Genomic DNA, 23,282 nt, shown 5'->3' with positions numbered 1-23,282 from the left:
TCTTTTATACTTCATTAACCAGAAAAATATCCCCCAAAACTGAGTTGCAAAACTTTTTTGAGGGGTTTAGAAATGAGGGGATCCACTGAAAAGCATTGCTTGTAGAGCATGGATCCCCTAAGATAATATATGAAACATTTGAAAAATGGGACTCATTCGCAGGTGTAAATACAATAAGTTAAAATAGAATATTGGAAATAATAATAAGATGGTGAGTAATAGCGAGAAATGATAAAAAGATGACAGAGATAAGGGACGATACTAAAAGCGCAAAAGAAAACAAAGACATGACTAAGAATAGAGGGGAGAGAGAAGGAATAGAGTACTGAAAGGGGAGTGAGAGAGGAAGAGACTGAGAGGGCAAAGATAAGTGGAAGAGAAAGATACACACACAGAAATATATGTAGAGAGAAAGGGTCAGAAAGAGAGAGAGAGAGAGAGAGGGGGGGGGGGAGAACAAACCTGAATAAGGGATGATCCAGGCTGAAAATATTGATGTCTCAATAAATAGAGTAAAATTCACAGAGCAAAATGCTGGAAGTTTCAGCAAAAATCGGATAACAAATAACAAAGTCATTGAATTTTAGATATTTGCATTATTCCGGTGAAACAGTTCTAGGCATGTCTTTATGAATATTCATTAGGTGGGCTGATGATGTCATGTCCCCACTTGTTCTTTCGTATTTTATCATAAGAAATTAGGTTAATTCAACATTTTTCTACCAAAAACTAAAACAATTGGATTGACAGCTGATTAAGTGCATTAGTTATTTATTGCTGCAATTTATTTCATTTTAATGGAGGCACATCATTTACACATGTATGAAAAAATGAAACATTTATGATTTCATGTAATAACATAAAGAAAAGGAAAGTGGAGATGTGACATCATTAGCCCACCTAATGAATTTTCATGATGATGTGCATATAACTTTATAACTTTTCACAAAATAAACTTTTCACAAAGATAAACTTTAAAATTCAAAAACTTGTTATCGGATTATGAATAAATTTTCAGCATTTTGCTCTGCGAATTTTACTCTATTTAGATCTAAATATTTTCAGCCCGGACCATCCCATTAAACATCTTTGTTTCTGTTCTGTCAGTTGTTTCTAAAGGAAAATAAGACCCTTGGAAGAATTAAGCTCAGCGAAAAAGTGGAGAATAATTGGACAAACGATAAGAAAGTTATGAGCATTTGATTATCAAAATCACTAAAATTGATATGGAGATCCTCCTTTTGGCAATGTGACCAAGATATGTGATCTAACTCAAGTGCAGCACTACCCTTAGCGCACTGAAAATATACCCCAAAACATCTTCCTTTTTTTCATTCTAATAAAATTCTCTTTGTCCATGATATATTTTATGAAACCTTTATTACCGGTACATACATTTTATGTGACAGGTATTAAAATATAAGATACATGTATAGCTTGTCAAAATAAAAATAAAAAACACCTCGATGGAAACTGAGGTGGCTTATTTCTAAAGGGAATTTACTTGGAATAAAAATCCTCACAGTGTAAAAAAAAAGCCTTATTATTTCATTATATGTTTTTTGTGTGTTACTTTTTTTTTAACTAATCTTAGAACCAAAGCCACCTATCATCACTTACAACGAGGAGTGCCAGGATAAGATTGCATACCCGGGAGAAGATGTGACATTTTGCTGTATTTGTCAGGTCGGCGCAACCTCCGAAAGCACCTTCGCCTACTGGCTCAACAAGGACGACATGGTGCCTGATGACGAAGAGGCAGAAAAACGTGTGAGGTAATTATTCCCTTCTTGTACTCCAGATAAGAATACAAGTTCGTTTCATTCATGAATTTTTTTGGAAATTAAAATTGAAATTGTAATTTTAATTGACAAAAGTAATTGGTACAATAGTAATTGAAAAAACTGTACATGTAATTTGATAGAAAAATAACTGTAATCGAACATCTCTTCAATTATATAATTATGGTTGTAATTGAAGGAAGTTATTAAAGGAGAATGAAACCTTTGGACCAAGATAGCTTGGGTGAAAACAGAAAAATCAAAGAAACAGGTCAACGAAAGTTTGAGAAATATCAGACAAGTAATGAGAAACTTATGGGCTTTTGAATATTGCAATCACTAATGCTATGGAGATCCTCACTTTGGCAATGCGACAAATATGTGTGATGTCACTCTTGAACAACTCTCCCCATTACTTTAGTATATATTTCACTTAAATTGCCTCTTTTATTACATCTATCAATAGAACATGTATTCTTTCTATAGGAGGGCATGTAATACAGATTTTTAAAGAATACATCATGGATAAAGAGTTTGTATCACCATACGAAAAAGCAAAAAGACACATTTTCAGGGTATTTCATAGTCCATCAAAGGGAAAGTTGTTCATCAGTGACATCACACATCCTTGTCGCGTTGCCAATGGGAGGATCTCCATAGCATTAGAGATTGCAATATTCAAATGCTCATAACTTTCTCATTATTTGACCGATTTTTCTCAAACTTTCTTTGTTCTCATTCTTTGATTTTTCTGTTTCGACACAAGCCTACTTGTTCCAAAGGTTTCATTCCCCTTTAATAATGGTAATGATAATAATAATATAGGTATATTTACCCAGGGAAGCCACTTAAATTCTGAAAACTGTTCTCCTATAGGGCCCTGCTGTTATTTTTACCCCAGCTTTAGCTAGGCTGCCTAGGCGCTCAAGCATTCAAGGAATTTCTTCCTACTGGGTACCCGTTCACCTCACCTGGGTTGAGTGCAGCACAATGTGGAAAATTTCTTGCTGTGCAAAGGAAATAACACCATGGTAATTGAGTGACTGAGCCTAACCCTGCTAATGATTAATTAATATGGATTTGCATATGCACAATATATATGTTGGCTTTTGTTCTACATACACACATGTATTTCAGTATGTCTGTGTGTATGTCCTGCAGGTTGCTTGTCTCTTTGAACATATTTTCGTCCTTGTTTAATACGTTTTCATTGTTGTGTTTATGTATTTGTTACTTGTATGCAGGGCTCCCAAGAAAAAACCGTGCTTAGTCCACTGATGGGATTACCCTGAGTACATAAAAAGAAATAAGTGAATGAAATTAAATAAATAAATTAATTGATTAATTAATTAGTATGTAAGTAAATAAATAATCAATTGAATGAATAAATAAATAAAAAATTGAATGAATGAATAAATAAATAAATAAATAAATATAAGAAACAAATAATTTTTTATTGGCAGTTATGATCCAGAAGAGGAGTTGGCATCTTGCATCACGTTACACAATGTGAATCAGTCAGCTGCGGGTAACTACACACTCTACTGCTCTACCAGTGAAGCCAATAGTTTTAATACTCTTGTTTTGGAAGGTAAGATGACATTCGATGGTATGCTGATCATGATGATGATGATGGTGTTGGTGTTGGTGGTGGTGGTGGTGATGATGATCATGATGATGGTGATAGTGATGATCATGATGATGGTGGTAGTGATGATGATGATGATGGTGGTGGTGATGATGATTATGATGATGATAATGATGGTGATGATGGTGATGGTGATGATGATGGTGATGATGATCATGATGATGATTATAGTGATGATGATGGTGATGGTGATGATGATGGTGATGATGATGGTGATGATGATCATGATCATGATGATGGTTATGATCATGATGATGGTGGTGGTGATGATGACGAAGATGATGATTATGATGATGATGATGACGATACTGATGATGATAATGGGGTATCTGAGCCATCTTTTTATGTATTTGTTACTTTGTGAATCTTTAATCTTGTTTTATTTTATCCCTTTGACGGTCAAATGAATGAATAAATGACTTCAATTAAAATTGTGATGATGATGATGATGGTGGTGGTTATGATATTAATGATGATAGTGTTGGTAGTGGTGATGGTAGTGATGATGATAATAATAATATTGGTATATTTACCCAGGGTAGCCACTTCAGTTCCGAAAACTGTTCTCCCAGCGGGCCCTGCTATCAGTATTAGCCCGGCTTTAGCTGAGCTGCCTAGGCGCTCAAGCATTCAAGGAATTTCTTCCTACTGGGTACCCATTCACCTTACCTGGTTATTATGACGATGCAAATAAAGCCTTCGTCTCTTTGTTTGCTACAACAGTAAAATCAAGATGGTGGATACCTGTTATCAGCGGGTTGGTAGCATTCGTCATGGTTACTACCCTCATCGGTATCATCTACCGGATCAACAGAGTTGAGATACGTCTTCTTTTGAAAGATCAGTTTGGAAAACAAGAAAAAGATGGTAAGTATTCAAGGGTGGTATTCTGGAACACTCATAAATTTTGTCATTTCTCGCCAAGATGTGACTCCGCTATGGTTGTCACAAATCAGTATTCTGAACATTGTCTTTTCCCTGTCATATCTCTCTAAGTTCCCACCCATCTCTATGGAAGCAAACCAATCAAAATTATCGTTAGTTTCCCAGTGGGAGCCCTTCTAGCCAATTGGAAGGCCCGTGGAAAGCCGCGTACAGAGCTGCCAAGTAGTACGATTTCCCCTATTTCATACGGAAATCAATTTAAAATACGGCAGTACACTTTCTCATGATAAAATACAGGAAAAAACAAATTGAGAAGAAAAGGTATTGTTCGCCCCACTAAGTATCCAGGAGCTTTCGAGCGGAGAAGAAAAAATGGCAGCCGTGTGTTGCTGCCCTCTACGTTCAATGAGTTGTGATTTCATCAAGGCTTTCCGATAAGAATTTTCGATATCCTGACGAATCAATGCGGGTGACAAGTTCCGAGAGCACACGCGTAGATTACAAGCTCAAAGCAGCGGCTCAAATCGCGATATATAGCGACTAGTAAATACGTCTGTATAAGGATGATGACATTATCCAAGATGGCAACTTTCGTTGACCAACGAAAGGATCGAAGATGACGATGTTTCAATCATCATTTGAAAGGAATTAGCAGTAACTGCAGTCTAAGGTACAATATTTCTGAATTTCATACATTTTCCCGTAAATATGGATGCAATTTCTTTTTCATAATGTGACATTTTATGTACAAAAAAAATGATCGGGAAATCAGGTTTCCGCCGAATGTTAGATCTAACATTACAGCTAATACGTTGTCTGTACGTACTGGCCTCCAAGCTCTTCAGTCTATGTATTGGTGAGTGAGCCAACGCAGTTCAGCGGAACAACCAAAATACAGAGACTGAAGCTTTTGGTCTTGTGTGGGGCACAAATGTAAGAAGTGATCGAACTCTGCCATTATGCATGCATATTTATCTCACTCGGTTAAAAATACAGATTTTTTTGTCAAAAATTGAAAATACTGATTTTGGGGGGATAAGAATACTGTAAATGCAAAATACAACTTGGCAGCTCTGCGCGTAGTTTTGGTGCGCGGTAAAGAGAAGGGATAAAAATTATGACAATTTTTGTGACAAAAGTTATGACATCCACCAGAATACAGATTTTTTTTTTTCATATCTCTGAGAATTTTCAGAATACCGCCCCAGGCTTTTATTCTGTGGGATATTTCACAGATGATGTTTGCAAGTTACATACAACTTAGTGTATAATTATCCTGGACCAATCAGATGCAAGGATTCAGCAGCTTATAACAGTTGTCTGTGAAAGTCACTGTCTAGTTCTCTCATGAAAAAAATTCTCCTGTTGTTCTTTGGTGCTTAATTAGTCCATCAAGCATTTCAATTCCAGATACAGATACAAGCATCGGCATGCAAAGTTTATCTCATGTCAAGAGTTGCAAATAATGTAACTTTGCCATTATGGCAACTACCATGGCAACCTTGATTCTGATTGGCTGTTGAGTCCTACTGCCATGGTAGTTGCCATAATGGCAAAGTTTACATCAAATTGCAACTCTATGAAACGGGGCCCCAACTTGTGGAAAATTGAGTCCCACTTTTTTGAAACACCAAGAATAGATGGGATAATAATAGGAGTGATTATGCATGCTTGTGACCTTTGAAAGAGTCTGTACACCCTCAGCAATGCCTCCAGCCTGTTAGAATGGTTCCAAAGGTACCTCAAGTTTGTGATTCTTACCACAATACCTTGATATGTATAATACTGGGTACATGTATTTGTATTATACATACAGGAGGGTGTGTATATATGGCGTATCCTGCCACAATCCTTAGCTTATAGGGTATATGCCTTCTTTTGTAAACCTAACATGTACATTTTCATATTTTCTTCATAATAAACTGATTTGTGTATGAATTTATATTTACGAATAATGTAGAAATTTGTGAAATGGAAGAAAATAAAAGTTTATTTGAATTGAAAATAAAGATGAAGTACCGGTAACTCCCAGTTACGTGAGGTATAAAAGGCATCGCTGCATTGGTCCAATCACGCTTTTATAGAGGAGGCACGCTATAGCATATGGTTAATCCATGAGATTAGCGTTACTTATCATGTGCACATTAAAGCATGACTTAAAATCACTCTCGACTCTGTTGTGAAGCACCCCTTCATCTCCATTCCCTAAATTGAACATTATTTTCTCTTCCAGATGGTCGACTTTACGATGCGTATATATCTTACTACTGGTCAGTCAGTGAGAGTTCTGAGAACCCAGACAGAATCTACGCCTTTGATCTCAAACAACGCTTGACTAAGCTTGGTTATAATGTGTGCCTCGCTGAGACAGACTTTATTTATGGCAATGGTAGGTATTTATCATTGATGTTGCTATGATTATAAACATCGTCTTTTTCATCATCGCATCATCATTAAATCATCTTTATCATTATAAGTTGTCATCATCACCATCATCATCATCACTAATATGATCACCATCATCGTCTTAATCATCATCTTCATCATCACCATCATCATCATCATCAACATCGTCGTTATCATCGTTACCATCATCATCATCATCACCATCATCGTTATCATCGTCACCATCATCATCATTATCATCATCACCACCACCACCATCATCATCATTATCAACATCATCATTATCACCACCACCATAACTATCATTAACATCACCAACATCATCATCTTCATCATCACCATCATCATCGTCACCATCATCGTCACCATTATCATCATCATTATCATCACCATCATCATCACCATCATCATCGTCACCATCATCGTCATCATCGTCACCACCATCATCACATCATCATCTTCATCATCAACATCTTTATGATTTCCTAAAAAATAAATGTAAAATTTAAAAAAGTTATGATATTCTAAAGTTTTGCTTATTTTTCACAAAACTACTATACGCATATCTCAGTGACGTGCAAATGAGAGAGTATATGATGTCCTTCACTCACAATTTCTTCTTTTTTTATTGTTTGAATTATGCAATATTTCCATTTTTACTGATTTTGATTTTTTGAAAATTAAGGATCAACTTGACTGAACCATACAATGCTAATACAATGTTTATTCCAGATGTTCAATCAGGAATAAAACTTTGTTTCACAGGACAATGAGAGAATTAGAATATTTCATATTATAAAATAAAAAAGAAATAGGGGGTGGGTGACATCAGCAGTCCTTCCTTTGCATACCAACCAAGGATGTTCATATAACTCTTTTGTGAAAATAAGTGAGACTTTAAAATGTCATAACTTTCTTATTTAACATCTGATTTTGATGAATTTTTCATGGTTATGCTTTTTGGGTTTTCTCTTCTTTTTCTTTAATCAACTTTTGGTTGGGATGGACTTAACCCTATCTAGGCCGGGGGGTGGGCGCCTCGGAGGCCCCCCTCAACTAATTGCACGATATTTTCGCCGTGCGAAATTTTTTGGCTGCGCCGCTCGCTGACTTTTTACTTTCAAGTCTTGCGCAACTTTTGAGACCAATTTTGCATCACCCGGGTACTTGGTTCTGAAATTATGCAACATTATGTAAGTGCACGTCCAACCAAAAATTGCTCAAAAACATGGTTTTGTGTACAAAGTCAATGCAAATTGTGTTTTCAACCAAAATTCATAAATGTATGATTATTTTTAGTTTTTGCTGGTCTAAATGTATTTATTTTATGGTTTTTATGATCTTAGAAGAGTCCCCAACAAATTTCATTGAAAAAACAATGAAAAACAAGGTAAAAAAAACAATGAAATACATAAGAAATTGCAAAAAACAATATAATACATAAGAAAATGATTTGATATCAATTTTTTTCATGTACACTTGCTAAAAACACCGCAAAGAGTTTATATACCAAAAATTAGTACATTTGGAGCTTTATTTAGGGAGTTAGAGGGAAAAAAAAGTATGATTTCGCATACTAATTACGCATAAATAAGCATAATCACTTAAAAGTGATTCGCATGAAATAAATTACTATACAGTATTGTAGATTATGTCCCAGGCAACCCGCGTGCCAATTTTCGGCGCGATCGCGCAGTCAACGGCCGAGGGGCCTGGGAGGCCCCCCCCCCGGCCATATGAACTCCCAAAATACCCCGGCCTAGATAGGGTTAACCTGGGATTATTTCAATTCTATTTCCTCTCATCTAAGAAACTAACATCTTATAAATTTGCATTCTATCTAAAGAATTTATTCTAGACAAAATTGACAAGAAAGGTCATAATTGAAAATATAACACTTGGTCTGAAAAGCACGCAAATCTAGACAAGATTCAATTTCCGCAAATTATATAAACATTTGAAAAGTGTACAAACGTGAGTGCATTGATTGGTTTTGTGAGTATGTGAATCGGCAATAAAAAGATGTTATTAAAGGGGTCTGCAAAATATGGATGCCCAATTTCTGAGATTTACAATGGCTATCATTAATTGAAAAAAATATGCAATATCTGTCCATTAAAAAAAAATCAATCAGATAGCAGGAATTTTGATAACCATTCTTTAAATAGTATTATACTTCATCACTGATTATTTATGAATTGACATTTATCTTATATATGCAGAGAATGAGAGACTCGTTCGTAAGTAATTGGGTGCTACGTATATGTACACGAATAGAAAAAGAATTTCATTCATATTACATACAGTATATCTTCTTTTTTTGGAACATGATTAATCCATCCAAACTGCATAATTATACAATGCTGGATTTTGCTAAACTGGGCATTTTACATCCTTGTGTTTTAACAAAAGTGCTTTATTAATCTTATCAATGTTTTTTATAAAACGGGTTCAAGGATGTAGCCAATGGTGAGTGCGTATTCAAGTCACGTGTTCATGCTTTAATTACGCGCAACCTTCCAGTGGTGCATTTTTCGTGCAGCACTGTGCATTTTTTGTGCAGCACTATGCAATTTTTGTGCAGCATTAGTTCCAATAGCACGTGAAAACTGATACGCGTTCAGTAAAAGAGGCTGGCTAGGATTTTGATGCGCTTACTTAGGCGCGCCTAGTAGATACGCCTGTGATGTCATAATTGATAGTCTTGTGATCTCTTCGTCTGTGCGATCGTACACAAGTTGGAGGGATTTGAACAAGATTTCCATGAAAAATTCTTTTTGCCGACCCGTTTTATAAAACAATTAATGCACATTTTAAGATTCGTGATGTTAGTGACGATGCGAGCAGCTCTCGGGCATTCACAATATTATGCAAAAGCACTCGGCGCAAGCGCCTCTTGCTTTCGCATAATTGTAAATACCCTCGAGTGTGCTGCATCGTCATAACACACTCATAAATGTGCATTAATTGTATACTATTGTACATTCTGAAGCTATTGGGTAGAGAAAATTAGTTATCAATCTCCTCATATAAAGCATTCAGGTTTCATCTTCGCAAATATAATATTGGTATTTTGAGGATGCAAGCAAAATTGATAAATAATTTTAATGTTGATTCATTAATTACCCATTGATGTTAGAACTTTTTCATTTTATTAATGAATGATATAGGCAATTTTTATCCAAATATTTGATAGACTGAGGATCATACATGTGTAATTTAAATGATAATCAAACAAATACACTATCTGACAATATGAATGTTCAGCAGCAGATTTTAACAGCCATTTAAATGCTCCCTTTAACTGTTTATTTTTTCATGTCTTTTCCCAATTATTTATGTACACAAAATGTTGAGCTGATTTTTGTTAGGTCACATTGTCAAGCTGGTTCTGTACCATTGATATAACAAACTGGATCGAGCTGTTTGTATGCTGCTGCATGCATGACCTTGAAGCTACAGGAAGCATACTCCATGACACGATTAACAGTATATGGGACCATAATAATGCATAAAACACAACACGCACATGCAAAATAAACAAGTGTAGAACTTTGTGAGTGCTTGACCTTGGAATTTGTAGGGCCTTAAAAAGAGCGAGTTGCAGCTCTATCCAGCTTTTTTATATCGATGGTCTGTACATTTAGGGTATTTTACTGATTTATTTTCATTTCGTCCAATTGCCAACTCATCAATTATCATTTGGTCTGCCATCAGTTCGTCCACTATGTCTACTTTCATCTAGTCTAATGCCATTCTGTCTAATATCCAGTTGGTCTAATAGCCATTTAGTCCATATACCATTTGGTCTAATTGGACTGAGTGTTAAATTGTGCAAAATGAATGAAAATTAAATAGATATTAGACCAACTGGTAATGAGACAAAATGGTCATAGACGAAATTGTGATTAGACGAAATAATGATTGAACCAAATGGTTAATGACCAAATGATTTTAAGATAAAATGTTGATGGACGGAATGGCATTAGACTACGGTAAATGAAAGTAGACCATGTGAGGAGTAGATGAGTTAGCAGTAGACGAACTGGCAATATACCATTTTACTGACCCCTCTACCCGTAGTGTAATAACTTATAGTAACATTTTTCAGCAAAGATATCAGTCAAGCCATTTGCAGGGTTCTTAAAGGTCAAGTCCACCTCAGAAAAATGTTGATTTGAATCAATAGAGTAAAATCAGACAAGCACAATGCTGAAAATTTCATCAAAATGGGATGTAAAATAAGAAAGTTACGGCATTTTAAAGTTTCGCTTATTTTCAACAAAATAGTCATATGAACGAGCCAGTTGCGTCCAAATGAGAGTCGATGATGTCACTCACTATTTCTTTTGTTTTTTATCGTTTGAATTATACAATATTTCAATTTTTACGAATTTGACGATTAGGACCTCCTTGCCTGAAGCACAAAATGTTAAGATAATGGAATTACATGTGTTCAGTGAGGAATGAAACTTCATTTCACATGACAATGACGAGAAAATAAAAATAATTCATATTTCATATAATAAATTAAAAAAGAAATAGTGAGTGAGTGATGTCATCAACTCTCCCATTTGGATGTAACTGGCTCGTTCATATAACTATTTTGTTGAAAATAAGCGAAACTTTAAAATGCCATAACTTTCTTATTTTACATCCGATTTTGATGAAATTTTCAGTGTTATTCTTGTTGAATTTTTCTCTTTTTATTCAAATCAAGTTTCTGTTGGGGTGGACTTGTCCTTTAAATGTATTTATTTGTTATTTTATTATGTGTGATTCAATTACTGTAGTTGCTCAATGGACTGGTCATTAATACATTGGCATACCTTCACCAATAGATGGCAGTATATTCAAACCAAACTTGTGCCAGAGGTTTGCACGGAAAAATGAGATTCTGTGAAATACTAACAATGGATCAATCATACTCATTGTGTCCCTGACTGCTGGCCCCAGAGCTTGTGTATAACAGTTACACCAACAAAACAAACTCCATGATCTTGTTACATTGGTCTGTATTCTGAAGTCGGGTTTAACTTAAACTCAAGTTTACAGTTGTGGTCTAAGTATGGAAAGCCAATTGCTACATAAATCTCTAACAGTAAAGATATCGTAATCAGCTCATTTTGGCGCTCAAATCATTCATAATTGTCTAGGAAGTATAAATAGATGATTGTCTTCACCATCGATGAATCAGGAAAGAGCACAGTGAAAAATTAGAAACACAACTTAATTAAAATTATGTCACTTTTGGCTTCCCATAATTTTAGCACAGAGTTAGACCATGGTCTAAGTTAAACCTGACTTCAGAATACGGGCCATAGAATTTAACGTTGGCATTGATAATGGTGTTTGACCAATCGTGAAATCAGCCCTGAGATCATTTGCTAAGGTTTATATGACAGGGTCCGTCTGACTATTTCTTGACCTACCATTGGTCGGTTTGAATTGTTGGTGTGACTAGTATGAAATTGCAGCATAGTTAAATTTTGAAATGCCCTTGCTATGCTGCCATCCTGCAAAGCAACTTGGAAGAATGTTTGTGGTTTTTATTGGAAGGTTATTGGTTCAAATTCTAATGCAGCACTAAGGGTTTTTTTTATAATCAAGACCTCAATGTACACTTTGCAACTACCTATCTTAATGATGGTGGTGATGATGATGGTGGTGGTTATGGCGAAGATGATGGTGATGATGATAATGATGGTGATGATGATGGTGATGATGATGGTGATGATGATGGTGATGATGGTGATGATGATGATGGTGATGATGGTGATGATGGTGATGGTGATGATGATGATGATGATGATGATGGTGATGATGGTGATGATGATGAAGATGATGGTGATGATGACGATGGTGATGATGGTGATGATGATGATGGTGGTGGTGATGATGATAATGATGGTGATGATGTTGGTGATGATGATGATGAAGATGATGGTGATGATGATGGTGATGATGATGATGATGATGATAATGATGGTGATGGTGATGATAATGGTGGTGATGATGATGATTATGATGATGGTGGTGGTGGTGGTGATGACGGTGGTGGTAGTGATGGTGATGATGATGGTGCTGGTGGTGATGGTGGTGAAGATGATGGTGGTGATGATGATGATCATTATCATCATAGTGATTGATGATGTTGAAAATGAAATATTTAAGCTTTTGGTACTTCTGACTCACATTTTCCTCATTTTTAATTTTATGAAATGCCCAAGCCAAGATAATTGACAGCGTTAAAAGTTTCCATATGAATTTTAAGAAAAAAAAGTTAAATCATTCCAGGCAGGTCCCGTGCATGTATAGGGAAATTGCCGGACAAAACGTAATTTTTTACCCCTTGTTCTTTGCAGAAACATCGGAAGAAATCATTGAGTCATTGACCAGGAGTCGTCGTTACATCATTCTTTTGTCTCCACAGTTTCTGACATACAGGTAAAAATATTTCATGTCATTTATTTTCCATTTCCAACAATCATTTACAATAAGTTTTGTTACATACATCTTGATATGATAATAATCAATAAAACAAGGAAACTTTATATGTATAATAATCAAGATAACCATGTATTGGGTCAGAAGAGGAGGAAGCTGCTAAAAAGCGAAGCTTGTAGGATGCAGCCTCCTATTTCATATTCGTATGAACAATGTAAACAAAACGCAAATACAACATGGTAGAAATTTGAGCATGAATCCATTTGAATGTATAGTAGAAATATCTTACCCCTATGGCAGAGTAACGCCAATTAAACTCATAACTTGATTTGTGTGCATTGGGATTTTAGTATTTGATTATTACAATGCATATTGAAATTTAAGTAATGGAAATAATTAATCTATTTGGTTGGGATTGCTGTTTCAGCTGTTCGTTCGATATATTTTATCATGATGGTCTATGTTGTTATTTTTGGTGATGGCTGCCATTGTAAGTGGTCGTTTGGAAGGTTTAATAGAAAGAAGTAGTAGCAGGTGAAGATGTACTATACATTGCGTATCAAAAAAAGTTTACACTTAGAAAAATTCCTGTAACATTTCATATTTGTAATATCCTGAAAATTTTTCCACATTTTACCATTGGTACAGATCCATTTAAGCAAATGACGATAGTAACTGTTGAAAAATATTTCAGCTTGAGTGAGCACCACTTACCTATGAAAAGTTAGTGAAAAAATGATTTGTGCAAAACTTCGAAATAGTTATGCGAATAAAAGTAGACCTTAATCATGATCAACACGTGGAATTTAGCTAGTAAATTAATTTCAAGATATCTTCTACCTTTTTTTAACTTGTTTCCTTGCCCAAAATACTTCAAAGAGTGCATTGCGCCCCACCAAACTCTCCCACACAACGAGGCCCTCGTGACGATATTTGCTTTACACTGAGCTGTGATTTACATAAAATGGCTTTGGCTTGATTTTCATTTTGTTAATCATTGTCAAGCTTGGGAAAAGTGTGGAGAAACAAGTATTAAATGAAAAATGAAATGCAAACCCACTGTAAATGATAAAAACTTAGTGAAAAAATGCTGAGATGTCTGATATAAACTTTTGTTCAGATACAGTTATGTCCTCAGATCCAGCTGGCACAAAAGGGTAAGGATTGTGCTCACTAAGTGTTGAAATTTCAATTTGGATGGCAAAATTGTTACAAAATGCCTGTATTTTTCCATTTTATTTCAATTGACTAAAAGTGCAAGGGAAATGTATGAAAAATGTTTCGCAGGGTAAGTTTGATTACGCCCTTTCCCCATGACACAGCATGAAAACGAGCATTTCTGCGCAAACAGATCTCTGCGAGCTTTACAAAAGTAGACAGTGGTCACTCAAGTGTAACATTCTGTCAAAACCTTTACTTTCATTGGATAGATGAGACCCAAACCCAAGTTTATACGTGAAAAAATTGCCCACATGTTGTACATTTCCTAATTCCCAGGGCGTTTTCAAATTTTAAACTTTTTTTGATACGCACTGTAGTAGTAGTAGTTGTGGCAGCAACAGTAAAAGTAGTAGTAGTCGTAGTAGTATAGTAGTAGTAATAGTAGAAGTAGTAGTAGTAGTAGTAGCAGTAGCAGCAGCAGCAGCAGCAGTGGTAGTACAGTAGTAGTTGCAGTAGTAGAAGTAGTAGTACTGTAGTAGTAGTAGAAGTAGTAGTAGCAGCACCAACAATTCAACATCATCATCGTCGTGGTCATCATCACCACCATCGTCACCATGAGGCCGTCGTCAACATCAAGCAGGTCGCTCATGACGACGGTCTCCTGCGTTCTGAAATTGAGTTAAATAATATTCTTCATATACTTTTTTTTATATTCAGAAAGAGATCGTAAATGATACGTGTGTCTAAAATGTATATACATGTAATTGTAAAATCTATGTAATAATTGATTATGTTGTATTATGTTGAACATGTTGAACGCAGAAATAAATTTCAAGCAAACAAGCAAACAAACCATCATCATAACCATCATCTTCACCATCGTCATCACCATTATCATCATCATCATTGTTGATATAATGTCCATCATCATTCACAGGTATGTGTCACTTGAGACGGAGCAATGCCTTGACATCATCAAGCAGCACAAGAAAGAGATCATACCAATCTTCATCCGACAGATCTCACCAGATGTCATCAAATCCTACGTGGCCCTCGACCACATCATCAGCACTCACCCACGGCTCGACTGGCAGATCTTCGAGGACACCCGATCCCTTGAGGCGCCCATCAGAACCCACTCGATGGACAACGGAAACGCGATCGAGCTGGAAGCCAGCGCAACCATCCGCAAGGCCCCGAAGCTGAAGAGAGCCGAGAGGCACGTCTGGAGGATGCTCCGATTGCAGATGCCTCCTATTCCGAGGCAGCGTTCCAGTTCAACGGAGCAGCCGCTTCTGAGTGAAGAGCGTGCTAGTTGGATCGAAGATTCGCAGGCCGATTCTCTGCCTAGGAGAAAACCTGAGATGAGACAGTCGCCTTGTGTGGTGTGATGGCAATTATTGCAGTTAAAGCCAATTACATTACTTGAAGCAAACAATGATTTCATGAGGAAATCTTTAAAAATCAACCGTCACCATATCATGGAAGATCTACATCTGGTTTATGTGCATAAACCTGAGAAATCATGAAATCTAAGATGATGACACTGAAGATCACCAACACAGATAAGCACATGTGGGACAGTGTTTTTATTCTTTGATTTGAAAAAAAGACAATGCTGTTGTCCATTCCTCAACAAAAACTCTGTTTCTGCCACAATCATTTTCAACACATTGTGCATTTATCCTTACAATTTGGTGGTTGTTTTATTGGATTCTGTTTGAATTTTTTTTAAGGTCATCACCACAGCTGGTATTTATGTTTAACCTGGATCTTTAAATAGTCTGTTCTGGTCCCCTTTTCATGAAGAGTGATAATCAAACACAACTCAATGTTCAACGAATCAGCAGTATCCATTGATCGCTTATATGTGACTTTGTTTTAGTTGCGTTTGAATGCTTCTCTTCTTCAATGGGCCCTAGATGTGTTTTTGATGTATCAAGATATACTTAGGATGTTTTATGTAAGCGCAAGTGGATAGATTTTTACTCGAGCATGGTAAATGACTATGTGCTCTTTGGACTCCATGGACCGTATTCTTTTATGATTAATCTTAACTCAGAGTTGAGATCAATCTTAGGATGTATTTTTATTTGAATCTACTCGTTTTTATATACATGTATATCCAAGACTCTTTTTCAGCGAAATTTCTGCCTTGGCATAATGTGCTATTATATTTTGCTTTGATTTTACATTGCAACTCGATTTTTGCCTGAATTTTCATCGCAATTTTTGCCCAAGGCAAAATGTATTTATGTGGTTTTATCATTGTTTACCACACATTTTTATCATGAATGAAACTTTTGTAATACTTGTATCAACTCAACTATGTAACCGATAATGTTTTAGATAGAAGTCTTGATCAAATTAAAAGCCTAATGTCATATATTCTTAATTGAAAATTGCAAACCTAGGGAAATGTCTGTAGTATTGTTCGTTCTTTTTTATGCTGTGTAAATTGAAAGCCTGCCAATGTATGTGTCTGACTAGATATTGTCCAACTTTGAGTTAATCTATGTATACATGTAATTTATATCAGATAGTAATACAAAAACAAGGCAAAAGCAATTTTGTGTCTCGCCCACTTATGAAAAATAACCAGAAATATTGTGATTTGCAAGGGCACGCAAGGGAATGATATTGAAACTTCATTGTGAAATGACGGATGGAATAACACTTGTCATAAGAGCCTTGCAAAAACTTTAATGTTGACCTGAAAATGAACTTTGACCTTACCATGTGACCTCCGACAGCAGCACAACATGCAGGTCGCCTAAGTACATCTACCATCCAAGTTCTGTTGAAAAGTAACTTACGGTTGCGGAGTTAGGTGTCATAAGAGAGTCTTGCATGTAAACTTTAACATTGACCTGAAAATGACCTTTGACCTTACCATGTGACCTCCGACTACAGCATAACATGCAAGTCCATCTACCATCCAAGTTTGGTTGAAAAGCGACTTACGGTTGTGGAGTTATGTGTCAATACAGGTTTGTGACAGACAGACGACGGATGACATTTGGATCCCTAAGTCTCGCCTTCACCTCTGGTGGGCGAGACAAAAATGCAGTATATTGTCATTTTCATTGGTGCTATTAGCGTTAATGCTCAAATTATACAGAGGCTGTGAGGGGGGCTCTGAACGTACACATATGATCAGTCATCCCCAAACCGATAATAAGTCGCCCAAAATGAATTTTGAGATTTTTATTGAGTTTGAACAAGCACATCCTACACTTTAAAGTGATATACAGTGCGTCCCAGAAAAAACGAAACCGAGATTAAGCGATCATTTATCAGTACTTAATCATAAATAAAATAGACAAATGACCTACCAATTTAAAGCTTAGAATCTCCTCTTTCATCTGATATTAGATTAGTTCTCATTCACGCATGAGTGAGCAAATACAATTTGAAGAAAGGATATCAAAAACTCATTTGGCGGGGGGTATCTGGGTTTCAAAAAGAAAACCACATTTTTGAAAAGTTCAATATCTCCTCTTTAATTTGATACCTAAATTACAGAGAATGGTCAAGAAATAACAAAGTTCTGGTCATTTGAAATAAGGCTTGAATTTCAATAATTTCATAAATTGAAGAGGTTCTCCAGGCTGGCTTTCAAACTCACTCGACACTCCGTTTTGTTGACGATCAGCAATGCATTAAATCTTTTGTTCACCATGCAAAAGCTTCTGTGGGAAACCGGTGAAAACATGTTTATCTCATGAAATTATGGAAATACAAGCCTTATTTCAAATGACCAGAACTTTTTTATTTCTTGACAATTTTCTGTAATTGAGGTACCAAATTAAAGAGCAGATATTGAATTTTTCAGAAATGTGGTTTTCTTTTTGAAACCCAGATACCCCCCGCCAAATGAGTTTTTGGTATCCTTTCTTCAAATTGTTTTTGCTCACTCATGTGTGAATAAGAAATAGCCTAAGTAATATCATATGAAAGAGGAGATTCTAAGCTTTAAATTGGTAGGTCATTTGTCTATTCTATTTATGATTAAGTTATGATAAATGATCGCTAAATCTCGGTTTCGTTTATTCTGGGACGCACTGTATAACCCTGTACAAATTTAATGAACCTTCCAAGCACTCTTCTTCAAAAACGTGTGTCATAAAAACTTTTGTATTTTGTTTTCTATTCAACTGTACAACTTGAAATTTTAACAGTATGAAGAAGAAGAGTTGCTCTTTCAAATGATTTATCTTTCATTTCAACAACATACTTTACATTAATTACTTTATGGGGGGGGGTGGGAGGCGCACTTGATATAGAATGTAGTGAAGTTATATCTAAAGCTGAACACTGCCATTCTGCCAAATCACAGGCCCTTAACACAAAGCTTGGCAATGATCGTAGAACATTTTTCTATGATTGACTGCATTGACTACATAATACAATCATAAAAATCAGGCGTACGATTAGTTGCTAACTTTTGTGTTACGGGACACTGCTGTCATCGCACTATGTGGAAGTGTTGGGGTGTAGCGGTTCTGACTCTCGCTTTGTAATCAGAGGGTCTGGTGTTCGAATCCCACCGCAGTCTAGCGTCCTTTGGCAAAGCGTTAATCCACACTTTACCACTCTCAACCCAGGTGCTAAATGGGTACCCTGTAGGATGCAAAATCTTATAGTATGCTTATATAGCACTTAAGTCTTGGAACTCTTGTTAGAATGTTCCCCAGGGGGTGGAGAAGGTACCTACATGTACATTGTGTGTAGGCATGTCAGGATCCGATGATGGGGTATAATACATACATGTAAAGAGCTTAGAAATGCAAGGTATTAAGTGCTTTATGAATGTAACTATTATTATTATGCGATTACTTTTAAACAATGAACATCTCTTGTTAACTATTATATACCAATGAATCATTGGCAACGATATTCCACTTGTTTGATGGTGATATTCATGCTGATAATGCCTTGATGTATCTTGTGATTTTTGTCGGAACATACAGCGTGCAACTGTTATTGCTCCCTCTCTAGCTCGAGCCACCAGTTTATCAGCAGAAATCAATACATTTAATGAATTAATCCTAGTGGACATCCATTTACCTCACCTGGGTCGAGTGCAGCACGGTGTGGATAAATTTCTTGCTGAAAGAAAACATGGCTGGAGTTCGAACCCATGACCCTATGTTTGAAAGACAAGTGTCAGAACCACTAGACCACGACGCACATATTTTTTTGATAAACCTTGACTTAGGTTCAAATAATTTCTTTAATGAATCTATTTGTTCGAAAGTCGTAATTTTTTTTATTGGCCTTAGAATTATAAGTATAAATATAAATGTATGTTTTTTTTCACCATTTTGTAAGGACACAAAAGGCATCACTAACAAACATGAAAATTTGCACAATAATTGTCATGAATCTATCTAGTTGGGGTTATGATAATTCTAACTGTATATTGATATCCATAATGTATTTTATTTTGAAGACTTTTGAAACTTTTGATGTGATTGAAAAACATGTTGGTTGGTGCCAGGCCAATGGCAATGGGTGTTAGAATCATTGCATCACAGCTACAAATGTAGTCCGAAATCCCTAAATGATTTGGTTATTAAACATGTAATTATAAGTTATTCATCAATTTAATATAAATGTGCCTTTCTTAGCATAATGATTCTCATAGTTATGATTTCATTGTAGATGGATCCTCTATACAAAATTAATTCAGCTAAATTTGTGCAATAAACAATGTATTGTATTGTGTAAAATCTACATGTAACTATTTTGTACTTTCAATTTTCAGAACTGTTTGGATTTGTAATTTCAATGTTCTTTTACAATGATACATTTATAGGATGAAACAAGTACCCCCACAACTCTCTTAACTAAAGATATGCTGCAACTGGTAGTTCATAGAAAAATAAATGTTCAGTTGTGACTTCTTCTGTATTAATATATTCATTTTCATCTCAAAATCCCTGTTTTCAAAGTCTTACTCGTTTACCCTGAGCTCTAGGTCATCTCATCAAGAGGATGTTCCCTTTGACAAGATATATACATATTTTTTTTGCAGGAGTTTCTGCGTTCTATTCATAAATCAATGATAAATTAACATGTTCACATAATACCAAACATATAAATGAATACAATTTAAATGTGACAATAAGTGATACATTGTAAATAATACAGAAAGGCTGATAATTAAATCATACCTAAGCATGTGATATAGTGAAATCAGTAAAATACAGGGGCCAGCTATTGTAAGCACAGTGGTGCTTGAAGCAATAGCAGCCAGCGATATATACAGTATACATTTCTCTACATCTGTGTTTAAGGTGAATGTTTTTGTCTTCTTTCGTTGCTCGTAATGCGCCTTAACGCCCTCTACCTTCGACTTAACGTCAAAAAATGTGTATTATAACAGAATAAACCCATTCATAGACTTCGCCCTTTTGTAGTATGTATGCATACTAAATGTATGTTTTACTTTCAGTTTGAATACTTTCTGAAGTTGTCTTTTTCACTTTAACGTTTCCAATATTGAAATGATGTAATAATGATATTATGTAACTATAATGCTACATGAATGTTTGTTTGTGTTGTATTTAAGCATGTTTAATGAACAGTCGGGATTAAATTATGTAGATGATATATAGTGGATGTTCAGTAAGGAGATGATTTATCTTAAAGATGTAATACTAGCAATTGTCGATGAAATATTAATCTCATGTGTAAATTGTTTTCTGTATAATTGTGAGTACCCTTTTAAAGGAGTAACTTTGAGGAAAAATTTCAATGTATGATATATCTATTGGCCTTGATATACAAGTTGTACTGAACTGCAGTACTAACACATTTTTAACTATGTTGGTTACAGGAAGAATTATGCAATTAAATTGAATTGTCAGACAATTATATATGATTATAGTGACATCAAATTTTTTAATTGTCGCATGTTTGCTTTATGATGTGAGGGATTTTATATTTCTGTGTTTCTTTTCTGCCGTTTTGCTCTTTTTTTTTCTTTGAGAAAATGAACACACCATAATTCATTCAGATCAAGGGCAAATCCATGATTTTCCAAAAGGGGGGCATTTAGGTATAGAAAAGATTTGACAAGGAAAAGAAGAGGTTTTTCTCTAAAAAAAAAGAGGTGATTGGTCGTTTTGTTCCAGGAAAAAAAGAGTTTTCACTTCTGAAATGGAAATCATTTGATTCCAGGAAAAAAAATTTTCAAATTTCAATTCTAAAATGGAAGTCAGTTGGCTCCAGGAAGAATTAATTTGCGAGCAAAAAAAGGGGGGTCCTTGCGTACATAATTTGATGGCTATGATACTAGTATGCATCCCAAGAAGAATATTGATTTTGAGGTCAAAGGTCAAGATCACAGGGACATGTTTTCATCTTACCCTTCTGAAGTCCTTTTAAACACGATATCTTTAGTTCAACTAAGCCTAGGCTCATATAATGTGTGTATGATACTAGCATGGATCCCAAGAAGCCTATTGATTTTGAGGTCAAAAGGTCATACATGTAGGTCAAGTTGGATAGTCACCACCTTCCATTTTTCTTGCTTGACCAACTCCATTTCCGCGTGGCAGGCGGGTGCATTATGTGCTCGCCCCCAGCGACACTCTTGTTAGTGATGTGTTCATTTAAATGTGTTGTGAATCTTTGTATAGAAGAATTATTCTTTTCTTTTAAATTTCATTCTTTATTTTTAAAAGTACCAAAATAAATAGGCTACAGAGAATCATCTGGGATGTTATTTCTGTGTTCAGAGAAAATGAAAAAAAAAAAACAACATAAGGCCTACATTTGATTGGATAGTGAAACTCAATCCCTTTTTTATCAAAGGGGAATTACTCGGTTTAGAATTTCTTAAAGGGGAATTAAACCTTTGGGACAAGTGGACTTGTGTTGAAAGAGAAAAATGAAAGAATAAGATCAAAGAAAGTTTTAGAAAAATCAGACAAATAATGAGAAAGTTATGAGCATTTGAATATTGCGATCACTAATGCTATGAAGATCCTCCTCTTGGCAATGCGACAAGGATGTGTGATGTCACTGATGAACAACTTTCCCCTTGATGGATTATAAAATACCCTCAAAATGTATTTTGGGGGCTCTGTCTTATGGTGGTACATAATCTTTATCCATAATGAATTCTTTCAAAAAGTGTATTACATGCCCTCCTATAGAAAGAATACACGATTTGCTGATAGATGTGGTAAGAGGCAGTTTAAGTGAAATATATATGCAAAAGTAATGGGAAAGTTATTCACATGTGACATCACCTTATATCTCTATGGACATCACACATCTATGTCGCATTGCCAACCGGAGGATCTACATCATGGTAATGATTTAAACATCAAATGCTCATAACTTCTTATTATTTATTCAATTTTTCTCAAACTTTCGTTGATTTGTTTATTTGATTTTTCCGTTTTCACACAAGCTATGTTGTTTCAACGGTTTCATTTTCCTTTAAGCTGTAAAGAGAAAGTATATTTGTATAGCTTTTCAGAATTCAAGTGGCATGTCAACACATAAAAGTGCCAAGTAACTACTGCTTTTGTTATATGCCTTATTGATGTTTCATTTTCTAGTTCTTGATATGTTTATACATTTATCGATTTGCATGTACATGAATAGCTACAAGTATGTTTTTGGTATTAAGCCTTTCTTCCATATCTCAAATACTTCAAATAATTAAGTCTCTTTGGTTTTCATTAAGATCGTTCGAGGCCAGCAATGGAGACCGCATGAATTTGCATGTGTTTTTCCTTTTCAAATCAATTTAAACCTGAATAAGTAATGATTACTAAACATTTACAGTGATTATGGACAGTACGTCCCATCCGTCCTTTTTGCCTGGGATAATAATTGTTAGACTGTACTGTTTGGAGGTGTAATTCATTTCATAATCTGGGACTGCATAAAAATGCTCTTATCTATAATGATTTATCGTTTGGAGTTTGTCT

General features: G+C 35.4%; 1 protein-coding gene across 2 annotated transcripts in view; it reads left to right on the top strand.

Annotated features, from left to right (window-relative positions):
• The window catches only part of LOC121429958 (X-linked interleukin-1 receptor accessory protein-like 2), a 38,760-nt gene extending 21,862 nt beyond the window's left edge, over nt 1-16,898 (top strand). For both annotated transcript variants that reach the window (XM_041627226.1, XM_041627225.1), the window contains 6 exons: nt 1,595-1,775; nt 3,245-3,372; nt 4,153-4,296; nt 6,548-6,703; nt 13,086-13,167; nt 15,266-16,898. In XM_041627226.1, coding sequence (XP_041483160.1) covers nt 1,595-1,775; nt 3,245-3,372; nt 4,153-4,296; nt 6,548-6,703; nt 13,086-13,167; nt 15,266-15,719 — 1,145 coding nt within the window. In that variant the 3' untranslated portion in view covers nt 15,720-16,898. The remainder of the gene's footprint in view (nt 1-1,594; nt 1,776-3,244; nt 3,373-4,152; nt 4,297-6,547; nt 6,704-13,085; nt 13,168-15,265) is intronic.
• The last annotated feature ends 6,384 nt before the right edge of the window (nt 16,899-23,282 follow it).

The sequence above is a fragment of the Lytechinus variegatus genome, chromosome 16, assembly GCF_018143015.1.
Source record: "Lytechinus variegatus isolate NC3 chromosome 16, Lvar_3.0, whole genome shotgun sequence".
Taxonomy (NCBI): Eukaryota; Metazoa; Echinodermata; class Echinoidea; order Temnopleuroida; family Toxopneustidae; genus Lytechinus; species Lytechinus variegatus.
The sequence above is the reverse complement of the archived record's forward strand: the minus strand, read 5'-3'. Positions and strand labels throughout refer to the sequence as shown.